The sequence below is a fragment of the Salvelinus alpinus genome, chromosome 26 (assembly GCF_045679555.1).
Source record: "Salvelinus alpinus chromosome 26, SLU_Salpinus.1, whole genome shotgun sequence".
Classification (NCBI taxonomy): domain Eukaryota; kingdom Metazoa; phylum Chordata; class Actinopteri; order Salmoniformes; family Salmonidae; genus Salvelinus; species Salvelinus alpinus.
This window is the reverse complement of record NC_092111.1, coordinates 9,759,324-9,770,820: the sequence shown is the minus strand read 5'-3', so window position 1 is coordinate 9,770,820 and position 11,497 is coordinate 9,759,324. Positions and strand designations below refer to the sequence as shown.

At 46.8% G+C, this 11,497-nt stretch overlaps 1 protein-coding gene across 2 annotated transcripts in view; it reads left to right on the top strand.

Annotated features, from left to right (window-relative positions):
- Nucleotides 1-11,497, top strand: part of LOC139554618 (protein capicua homolog) — a 35,325-nt gene that overhangs the window by 20,190 nt on the left and 3,638 nt on the right. The window contains exons 10-17 of one of the 2 annotated variants that reach the window (XM_071367572.1): nt 966-1,048; nt 1,353-1,809; nt 4,629-4,768; nt 5,031-5,191; nt 6,820-7,382; nt 7,619-7,827; nt 8,106-8,248; nt 10,089-10,240. In XM_071367572.1, the coding sequence (XP_071223673.1) occupies nt 966-1,048; nt 1,353-1,809; nt 4,629-4,768; nt 5,031-5,191; nt 6,820-7,382; nt 7,619-7,827; nt 8,106-8,248; nt 10,089-10,240 (1,908 nt within the window). Of the gene's footprint in view, nt 1-965; nt 1,049-1,352; nt 2,248-4,628; nt 4,769-5,030; nt 5,192-6,819; nt 7,383-7,618; nt 7,828-8,105; nt 8,249-10,088; nt 10,241-11,497 lie in introns of both variants that reach the window. The other variant, XM_071367571.1, reaches the window with a different exon arrangement.

Genomic DNA, 11,497 nt, shown 5'->3' with positions numbered 1-11,497 from the left:
TCAGTAAAAGTCACATGACAGCTCGCTTGGAGTTTGCCGAAAGGCACCTAAAGGACTCTCAGACCATGAAAAACAAGATGCTCTGGTCTGATGAAACCAAGATTGAACTCTTTGGCTTGGACAGGGACTGGGAGACTAGTCAGGATCGAGGGAAAGATGAACGGAGCAAAGTACAGAGAGATATTTGATGAAAACTTGCTCCAGAGTGCTCAGGACTTCAGACTGGGGCAAAGTTTCACCTTCCAACAGGACAACAACCCTAAGCACACAGCCAAGACAATGCAGGAGTGGCAGGAGTGACAAGTCTCTGAATGTCCTTGAGTGGCCCAGCCACAGCCCGGAATTGAACCCGATCGAACATCTCTGGAGAGACCTGAAAATAGCTATGCATTGACGCTTCCCATCCCACCTGACAGCGCTTGAGAGAGTCTGCAGAGAAGAATGGGAGAAACTCCCCAAATACAGGTGTGCCAAGCTTGTAGCGTCATACCCAAGAAGACCCGAGGCTGTAATCACTGCCAAAGGTGCTTCAACAAAGTACTGAGTAAATGGTCTGAATACTTATGTAAATGTAATATTTATATATATATATATATAAAAACAAAAAAAACGGTTTTTGTTTTGTCATTATGGGGTATTGGGTGTAGATTGATAATCAATTTTAGAATAAGGCTGTAACGTAACAAAATGTGGATAAAGTCAAGGGGTCTGAATACTTACTGAATGCAGTGTATATGGTCTTAATGCTGCTCTATAGCTGTTCTGTGGCTCCTCAATGTCTTGCACATTTAGTCTATATATGTTTTACTACAGTAACTATCCTAAAGACAACTCCAATAGCTGCTGTGCTGCTTGTCTGTCTCATAGTGGTCCGTTTTTAATGGCACGTTCACTATTGTTTTATTTCCATGTCTTTACTGTCCTATCATGTCTGATTGGACCTATCGGATCCTCTTTATTTCCAGAGGACTCGTGCCCTGAGGGATCCATAGACCTCAAGTGTAAAGAGAGAGTGACTGACAGTGACGAGGATGAGCCGGATGGACAGGTACCCTACCCGTTTAGCCATATAGCCTCTTAGCCCTTTGGACTGTAGGTGCTATGAACTAGTTACAATTTAGATTTCATGGGTAATGGAACTGCCAAATGAAGTAGCATAGCCATACTGAATTTGAACAGATATCTAAAAGATAGATATTCAATTCCCACTCTTTCCTCCCGCCCATGCTAAGATGGTGTGAGTCTGATCCGTTTCATTCCCCCACCAGTTTTGAATTCTACACTGGTGCACTGAGAGACTTAATTCAGGAGGGACCTTAGTTAACGTTTCTCTTTGATCTCTCCCCTTCCAGCGAGCCTTCCAGCCAGTGGTCCGCTCCTCTCTCCCCTACGCCACCAGCACCTCCCACGCCGACTCTCACTCCGACTCTACCAAGGGGAACACAGGGGGGAGCACCGGAGAGAGCTCTGAGAGGAAGAGAAAACGAGGGATGGAGGGAGGAGAAGAGGGAAGTGGAGAATCCAAAAGAGGAGGTGGAGGGGGGCAGGTTCCCTCTAATTCCATCCCTGGATCGGCGCCCTTCACCTCGACCCCCGCTCTGGGTTATGGACTCACCCAGGTGCTCGGTGCAGTCCGGATGGCCCCCACCATGGTGACCAACGTGGTATGCCCCATCGCCAGCACGCCCATCCCTATCACCAGCAAGCCAATGGAAGGCCCCATCGCCCTCAGTGCCCTCCCTGGGGAGAAGAAAGCCACGCTTCTGATTGGCGGACCGGGAGCAGTAGGCGGGCCTATCTCAGCAGGGGGTGGGTACTTGTCCTCGTCCTCTCCCAATTCCGTGAGTGTGGGGCCGGGGGGGCTGCAGGTCACCAGTCTAGTGCTGGGAGGAGCTTTCCCCAACCAGTCTATACAGCTCATAGCCCCGCCTCAGCCTCTCTTAAGCCCCACCCACAGCACCCTGCCACTTCCCCTGCTGCAGCCCCAGTTCCTTCCTGCCGCCTCTCTCACCTCCGCTGGCGGTGCCAAGCCTGGCCTCACCCAGGTGCAGTACATCCTGCCCATCCTGTCTTCTGTCAGTGCCAACCCCAAGAGCCCCTCCCCCCAGCTAACCCAGCAGCCAACCGGCGTCCTCACGCTACCCTCCACTCCGCCCACCCATGTCTCCCAGGCCAATGGAATACATTCGGGGGCAGGAGTGGGAATAAGATATGCCGCAGTGGGAGGGGTCAGTCCTGGAGCAAGAGGTGAGAGAGAGGAGTGAATGGCTGACATGGATTGAAAAGGGGTGGACCTATGGAAAAGGGGAGGGTACTTTGCTATATACAAGGGGATATGGTTACGACCATCCAAGATTCATACAGTTGAAGTCGGAAGTTTACATACACTTAGGTTGTCATTAAAACTCGTTTTTCAACCACTCCACAAATTTCTTGTTAACAAACTATAGTTTTGGCAAGACGGTTAGGACATCTACTTTGTGCATGACACAAGTAATTTTTCACAAACAGATTATTTCACTGTATCACAATTCCAGTGGGTCAGAAGTTTACATACACTAAGTTGACTGCCTTTAAACAGCTTGGAAAATTCCAGAAAATGATGGCATGGCTTTAGAAGCTTCTGATAGGCTAATTGACATCATTTGAGTCAATTGGATGTGTACCTGTGGATGTATTTCAAGGCCTACCTTCAAACTCAGTGCCTCTTTGCTTGACATCATGGGAAAAACAGAAGAAATCAGCCAAGACACCTGAAGGTACCACGTTCATCTGTACAAACAATAGTACGCAAGATTAAACTCCATGGGACCACACAGCCGTCATACCGCTCAGGAAGGAGACGCGTTCTGTCTCCTAGAGATGAACGTACTTTGGTGCGAAAAGTGCAAATCAATCCCAGAACATTAGCAAAGGACCTTGTGAAGATGCTGGAGGAAACAGGTACAAAGTATCTATATCCACAGTAAAACGAGTCCTATATCGACATAACCTGAAAGGCCGCTCAGCAAGGAAGAAGCCACTGCTCAAAACCCGCCATAAAAAAGCCGGACTACAGGTTGCAACTGCACATGGGGACAAAGATCGTACTTTTTGGAGAAATGTCCTCTGGTCTGATGAAACCAAAATAGAACTGTTTGGCCATAATGACCATTGTCATGTTCGGAAGAAAAAGGGGGAGGCTTGCAAGCCAAAGAACACCATCTCAACCGTGAAGCACGGGGGTGGCAGCATCATGTTGTGGGGGTGCTTTGCTGCAGGAGGGACTGGTGCACTTCACAAAATAGATGGCATCATGAGAAAGAAAAAGGATGTGGATATATTGAAGCAACATCTCAAGACATCAGTCAGGAAGTTAAAGCTTGGTCGTAAATGGGTCTTCCAAATGGACATACTTTCAAAGTTGTGGCAAAATGGCTTAAGGACAACAAAGTCAAGGTATTGGAGTGGCCATCACAAAGCCCTGACCTCAATCCTATAGAACATTTGTGGGCAGAACTGAAAAAGCGTGTGCGAGCAAGGAGGCCTACATACCTGACTCTGTTACACCAGCTCTGTCAGGAGGAATGGGCCAAAATTCACCCAACTTATTGTGGGAAGGTTGTGGAAGGCTACCCGAAAAGTTTGACCCAAGTTAAACAATTTAAAGGCAATGCTACCAAATACTAATTGGGTGTATGTAAACTTCTGACCCACTGGGAATGTGGTGAAAGAAATAAAATATGAAATAAATCATTCTCTCTACTATTATTCTGACATTCACATTCTTAAAATAAACTGGTGATCCTAACTGACCTAAGACAGGACATTTTTACTAGGATTAAATGTCAGGAATTGTGAAAAACTGAGTTTAAATGTATTTGGCTAAGGTGTATGTAAACTTACGACTTCAACTGTAGGTCTAAGTGTTATTTTTAGGGGGAAATTTGTTGAAATCCCCTTCAATCCCAGAATAAGTGTAACCTTGTATTTAGTCTTGCATATCCCTGCTCTTTAATATTACCTGTAAGTGAGTACGTTTACATGCACGCAAATAATTAAATATTAATCGGATTATGGCAGTAGACAGATTATGCAACACTTTACACTGCTTATCTTAATCGGCATACGGTAAAAATCGAAGTAAGCATACACCGATTAAAACACCTGGTTTTCAGAACAATCTTTCAAATTATTAGCACATGTAAAAACACTAATCGACGTTCCAGCGGTGTATTTGATCTGTGCTTGCACCAGCCGAGTGAGCCTCCCTCTTTAGCGTGAGTGAACAGCTGAATGTTTTCCAAGTAGTTTTCCGATACAAACTTTAAATGTTTGAACTCCGAACCAAATGATTCGCTGAGGTTGAACATTTTATTTTGATTGGTGATTTTCTGCATTTATCAGAGTGGCATCAAGTAGCCTGATTTCAGATGTGTCCATGTGAACAGGATTATTAGGGAAATCGTTCTTCTTGCAAAGCATGTAAATGTTTTAATCAGACTGTTATGCTAATCTAACTATCTCCAATATTTGCATACTCAGTGAGAGATAGAATTCATCACCGTATGATTGTCATTAGTTGTCATGTCAACACAGTCTTACCTCAACTGCTCTCTCTGTCTTTCTCTCTCTCTCTCTTTCATCAGTCCAAGCCCAGTCTCCAGTCTTGCAGAGCAAGATGTTGGTTCCCATGGCAACAGTGAGAACCGGCTCTACTCCTCCTCAGCCAATCTCCCACGTGGCCCCTCCCCTTCCTGTGCAAAATGGTGCTCTACCAGGAAACAAGGTAGTGATTATTACACACGAGCATACCACATAACAGCAACTTGTAGACCTCTTTCCGGGGAAAAAAGGGCTTGAACATCGGTCAAATACATAGGAATACACTGTGATGAGAACAATATAGGCATTAAACAAACACGATCTACAGTTCAATTTGTTGTTACTGCGGGAATAAAACCACAACTCTGATGGTGCAAGTATGCATGTGGACCACTAGCCTCCTGTCTGATCTGTGTGTGTGTGTGTGTGTGTGTTGTCCTGCACAGATCATCCAGATTGCCCCCATGCCAATGGTCCAGACAAATGTCCACCCTGCTGGAGCAGTGCATCCTGGGAGTCCCTTCCCTGTATCCATGGCAACAGCCACTGTGATGACTCCGGGCATCAAACCCCCTCAGACCGTGTTGCTGACCTCGCCTCCAACAAGGTACTCACTTTAAACCTACAATAAACGTCTGGTTATACAGTATGTTCAGTGCATTCGGAAAGTATTCAGACTCCTTGACTTTTTCCACATTTTGTTACGTAACAGACTGGTTTTTTTTTTTATGTCCTTATCAATCTATACACAATACCCCATAATGACAAAGTGAAAGCAGGTGTTTAGAAATGTTTGCAGATGTATTCAAGTATTCAGACCCTTTGCTATGTGAGTCGAAATTGAGCTCAGGTGCATCCTGTTTCCATTGATCATGCTTGAAATGTTTCTACAACTTGATTGGAGTCCACGTGTGGTCAATTAAATTGATTGGACATGATTTGGAAAGGCCCACACCTGTCTATATTTAGGTCCCACAGTTGACAGTGCATGTCAGAGCAAAAACCAAGCCATGAGGTCGAAGGAATTGTCCGTAGAGCTCCGAGGCAGGATTGTGTCGAGGCACAGATCTGGGGAAGGGTACCAAAACATTTCTGCAGCATTGAAGGTCCCCAAGAACACAGTGGCCTCCATCATTCTTAAATGGCAGAAGTTTGGAACCACCAAGACTCTTCCTAGAGCTGGTCGCCTGGCCAAACTGAGCAATCGGAGGAGAAGAGCATTGGTCAAGGAGGTGACCAAGAACCCAATGGTCACTCTGACAGAGCTCCAGAGTCACTCTGTGGAGATGGGAGAACTTTCCAGAAGGACAACCATCCCTGCAGCAATCAGGCCTTTATGGTGGAGTTGCCAGACGGAAGCCACTCCTCAGAAAAAGGCACATGCCTGCTTTGAGCCAAAAGTCACCTAAAGACTCTCAGACCATGAGAAACAAGATTCTCTGGTCTGATGAAACCAAGATTGAACACTTGCCAAGAGTCACGTCTGGAGGACACCTGGCATCATCCCTACGGTGGTGAAGCATGGTGGTGGCAGCATCATGCTGTGGGGATGTTTTTCAGAGGCAGGGACTAGGAGACAGGATCGAGGGAAAGATGAATGGAGCAAAGTACAGAGATCCTTGATGAAAATCTGCTCCAGAGCGTTCAGGACCTCAGACTGGGGCAAAGGTTTACCTTCCAACAGGACAACAACACTAAACACACAACCAAGACAATGCAGGAGTGGCTTCGGGTCAAGTCTCTGAATGTCCTTGAGTGGCCCAGCCAGAGCCCGGACTTGAACCCGATCGAACATCTCTGGAGAGACCTGAAATTAGCTGTGCAGCGACTGTCCCTATCTAACCTGACAGAGCTTGAGAGGATCTGCAGAGAAGAATGGGAGAAACACCCCAAATATAGCTGTGCCAAGGTTGTAGCGTCATACCCAAGAAGACTCAGGACTGTCAAGGGTCTGGGGTACTGCATGTCGTGGGGTACTGCATGTAGATTGAGGGGGGAAAAAACAATTGAATCAATTTTAGAGTAAGGCTGTAGCGTAACAAAATGTGGAAAAATTCAATGGGTCTGAATACTTTCCGAATGCACTGTATGTCCCACGATTACTTTCACATGGCATGTTTAAATGGCAAGAGAACTCCAGCAGACTTTTAGTTTATTGTGGCTGGTCAATTGACCTTCATCAGAACAGTGTGTTCATAGCTAACTCATCTGCTTTTTGTCTCCTCTTCACTCTAGGATCACTTATGTCCAATCCAGCACTGGAGTGGTCTCCACGGCAACGGTCCAGGCCCCTCTTTCTCCAGGACCCGCCTACCTGCCGTCGTCCCTGACGACTCTGGGCTTCACCGCCATTACTCCGGCCGGCCAAGCCCTGATGCAGCCTCTCGTAGCGGGCCAACCGCCATTGCTAGCTCCGGCCCTTTCCCCTGGAGCCCCGGGGACTGGACGTCAACTCCTCACCGCCATCTACCCGGCCCCTAGCATCACCCTAGCGTCAGGTGGGGTCGCCATGACCTCCGTGCTCCCCAATTTGGCTCAAGAAGTGTCCGGCCAATCATCACCCTCGGCTGTCGGCGTCCAGGGTTCAAAGGACGTTACCCGGTCACATGAAGAGGGAATGCCACACCTGACTGCAGAGTTGGAGCAAAAGTCACAGGTGGAGGGCCAGGCCCAACGGAAGAACAAGGCTCAGATAAAGAAAGAGAGCATAAAGAAAGAGAATACGACGGAGGATGTCGAGGCATATAGCAAACCAGGTGCTAACTCAATGGCTAAGTCCAGCAGCAATATACCAACAGGTAGGTCGAAACTGTAGTCTGCCTCCCCTCACTTTCACGCTGTACCTTTTCACCCCCCTCTCCTCGCTCACCTCCATTTCTCCTTCCATCTCTCCTCTCTTCCCTTCTCTGCTTATGGCCTTTTTGAATGTACTTTCAGGGCATCTCTTTTGCTATAGTTGCCTCTTTTATAACTAGCTATGTTACAATATATTATTACTAGGAATCGTGAGCCACTATTGTGTATTTTCCTGCAGGGAGTGAAGAAGACAGTGGTCGAGCCAGCCACATGAAAGAAGAGAATACAGACGATGACCGAGATTATGCCCGAGGGAATGGAGAAAGGGAGAGGGAGATAAAGAAGGAGAGTGGGACGCCTGAACCAGAGGAGTCCAGGGAGGCAGAGGATTGGCCCCATGAGGGCCACAACAAAGGGGCCAGTGGCAACGGGGGCCACAGCAAAGAGGTACGAGACTCTGGGTTTTGCTGAAGATTAAGCACCCATCAAAAACAATGACTTCTGTAGAGATTGCAAAGCGCAACGCAAACAATTGTATTATTGCGATGCAAACAATTATCGCAAGCACTTATCAAGGACGAGGCTCTCTCTCTCTCTCTCTCTCTCTCTCTCTCTCTCTCTCTCTCTCTCTCTCTCTCTCTCTCTCTCTCTCTCTCTCTCTCTCTCTCTCTCTCTCTCTCTCTCTCTCTCTCTCTCTCTCTCTCTCTCTCTCTCTCTCTCTCCAGGCAGGACCGAGGGAACCTCTCCACCCTCCCACAGGACTGGACCCTCCGCCTCCCCCACAGACTGACAGGGACGCGCCCCCCTCAGCCAAGAAGACCAAATTCCGCCCCCCGCCACTCAAAAAGCCCTCAGACGCCGTTGAAAAGTGAGTGATAGGGATGGGGAGGGGTGCAATGGGAGGAAATGAAAACACATGACCATCACGTTGCTTCTCTCTGTGGTCACTATGTGGTAAATTATTGACAGTTGACAGTTAAGACCCAAGTGGAGAAGAATTTGTAGCCAGGGAATCAGTTGGTTGGAGCTTGGTGCTTACATCACTAGCGTTGAGGGTTCGATCCAGAACCGGCGACAGGATAAAGTGACTAAGTGGGCAGTTGAAATCTGCATTTTTTTTTTGGGGGGGGGGGGGGTTCTTGCATTTGGAATTACATTGGATTCTGTTTATCACAATAAACATGAAGTTCAAATGGAGAGACTCTGAGATCATTGAGGGCTTTTGAAGTGACCGGTTGGCGCGAAATCGGTAGCCTTTCTCCATTGCACTGCATCAGCGTGGAATAGGGGTCCCTCTAGCAGTCGTAAGGACAAAGAGTCACCAGGAGGCATGCAGGGAGCAATGCAAATGAGTGTTGGGTTTATTTACACAGCGCTGGTGTTTCAGAGATGACGATGATATTTACAAATGTATATACCAAGTTCTGACTTCAAAAGAAAAAGCCTCTCGTCAGGTAAAAACCTGTCTGAACCAATAAATCACAGCTGGGGTGTACCAGGCTCAGGTACAGCCTGCTCTTTGAGTTACCCAAACATGTACTAACTACTACATCCCCAAATGGGCACTTAAATACATTTGGCCACACATATTCTTGCTCGTTCACACAACATTAAACATGACGGAGGAACCGGACACATGCTCTCCAAACGATAAATGGACAGAAAACTGGTAAATGCAATTAAATAGATCAAACGTTTGTGCGCTCTCCAAAACAACGTTTCCACTTGGAGAATGGTATGAATGCGTATTATACTGAATGACTTATCAACATTTCCTTAACCAACCTAAATTAATGGGGGAGTATATTGGGATTAAAAGTAACTTCACTGATGAATACAGAGTTCACGGAGCATTGATAAACAGGGACAACCAATTGACACAAAGAAAAAAAAAGGTGCTCACGAATTAGCGCGTGTCAGTGTGCTAATAGTGGAGAGAGACGTGGCTATACAGCGTCTTCGCTTATTCTGGTCTCGACATTTTTAAATGATGCTCGAGACACGTTCCTCCCACATCGGCAGGAACCTCCTAAACATTGCCAGAACGTAGCAGTGGTCATTCTCCCTTCAACTGAAATCAATACGGTTCAGTATCTCTAACCCCCCCTTAAACGCACACACTGCCCAAACTAATGGACATGTGACGGCGAGGCAGAATGGCACATTCCAAGTGAACACTGGACACATGATGCATATTGATCAACATGGTATGGAGCACACCCTCACCTCTCCAGGCTCCGGAGACACTCCTGCAGAGCCCCCCCCATAGGAACAGGAGAGAACCAGGAAGGAGACAATTCAGTCTCCAACACGGCGTCCTCACCAGGGCCAGACTGGTAAACTTGAACCCGCCCTTACAGTATAAATCAAAAAATGACAGGCGGAGGCGTATCACATTATTCACTTAGCCTACCACAGAGATGAGAAGTGTTTTTTCCCCCTGCTTTTTATGGAAACCCAGAGGAATCATACCTAACCGCCCCAGTGGCTTTCAAGAGCCCCCCTACACACACCGCGAGGCTCTCTCCACAGCGGAGATGCATCTTTTGTTTTTTACCCAACCCGTCACAATCGTTTATTTGCTATTTTTATATGGTGAAAATAAAACTGAGGTGCACAAGCCCATTTTTTTAGCCCACTCGTTGAACCGGGTACGGTTGGATCCCAACACGGGTCTCATAAAATCAAATTATATTTCAACTGTACAGGGTCCTGTCGGGGTCCTATTTCGAGGAGCGCTTTGCCGAGCTGCCAGAGTTCAGGCCAGAAGAGGTGCTGCCCTCTCCCACCCTCCAGAGTCTGGCCACCTCCCCCCGAGCCATACTGGGCAGCTATCGGAAGAAGAGGAGGAACTCCACAGGTGAGAGAGAGAGAGATTTGTCGTGATGTGAGGTTTGTCCTACATTTTTTCTTTTTAATCCCTCGTCCCCGCAGGAGGCCTTTTACCTCTTGGTAGGCCGTCATTGTAAATAAGAATTTGTTCTTAATTGACTTGCCTAGTTAAATAAAACAACATGTTCAAAAAGTGCTTCTGCTTCCACATAAATACATAGAATCAGTTGAGAAGAACACCCCATCATACACACCCCTCCCCACTCACACAAAAAAAGTTCATAAGTTCATGTCAGGCAAGACTGAGACTAGGTGGCAGTTCCACACGATTAAAGGGATACTTTGGGATTCTGGCAATGCTAGCACATACCCATAGACTTCTAGTCATTGCGCTAATGCTATATAGCGCTTTCAATTTCTGGGCTTCCGAGTGGCGCAGAGGTCTCAGGCACTGCATCTCAGTGCTAGAGGCGTAACTAAAGAGAACCTGGTTTGAATCCAGGCTGTATCACAACCGGCTGTGATTGGGAGACCCATAGGGCGGCGCACAATTGGCCCAGCGTCGTCCGGATTTGGCCAGTGTAGGCCGTCATTGTGAATAAGAATTTGTTCTTAACTGACTTGCCAGGTTAAATAAAAACGTATTTAGGATTAGCTTGCAAAACTTAACTTCCTACTGGACACAGAGACATTAAAATTGTATCCGTAAGTTCATCTGACTTTGTGGAAGTAGATCAAGGGCTTCATTGCCAAAATCCCAAAGTATCCCTTTAAGGCCTACATGCCAGATTCAGTACATCATCGCCGTCTGCCTCTGTCTCCCCTGCTGTTAAGCACTTTTATTGACAGGGGGACAAACTAATGTTTATAACTGTTCAGCCTGCATCTAGGCACCGTATAATGCCTCATCGCTGGCATTAGCTGGAACTCTGCGTATGGGGTTCGATATGACCTTTCTGGCCTGTCTGATGACGGTCTCCTGGGAAATGAACTGGAGAGAGGAGGGAAGTGTCACGCCAATACTCTTCCCTGCTGTCTTGGTCAGTCTCAAGATTAAGGCTTTGAGCTGCACTGTCAGGTTAAACCTTATCCTGAAACAAGCATGACTGGGGAGAGAGTTGTCGAACATATTCAAAAGAAAATGTATTAAGAATCTAGCACGGCCACTAAAATTCATTTCAAACAGATTTCTTTCCTCCATTAAAAACAGAGGTAGAATATATTATAATTCCGTGTTCTATTGGAGTCTGTGGTTAAAACACCTTCTCTTCATCCTATATCCTCC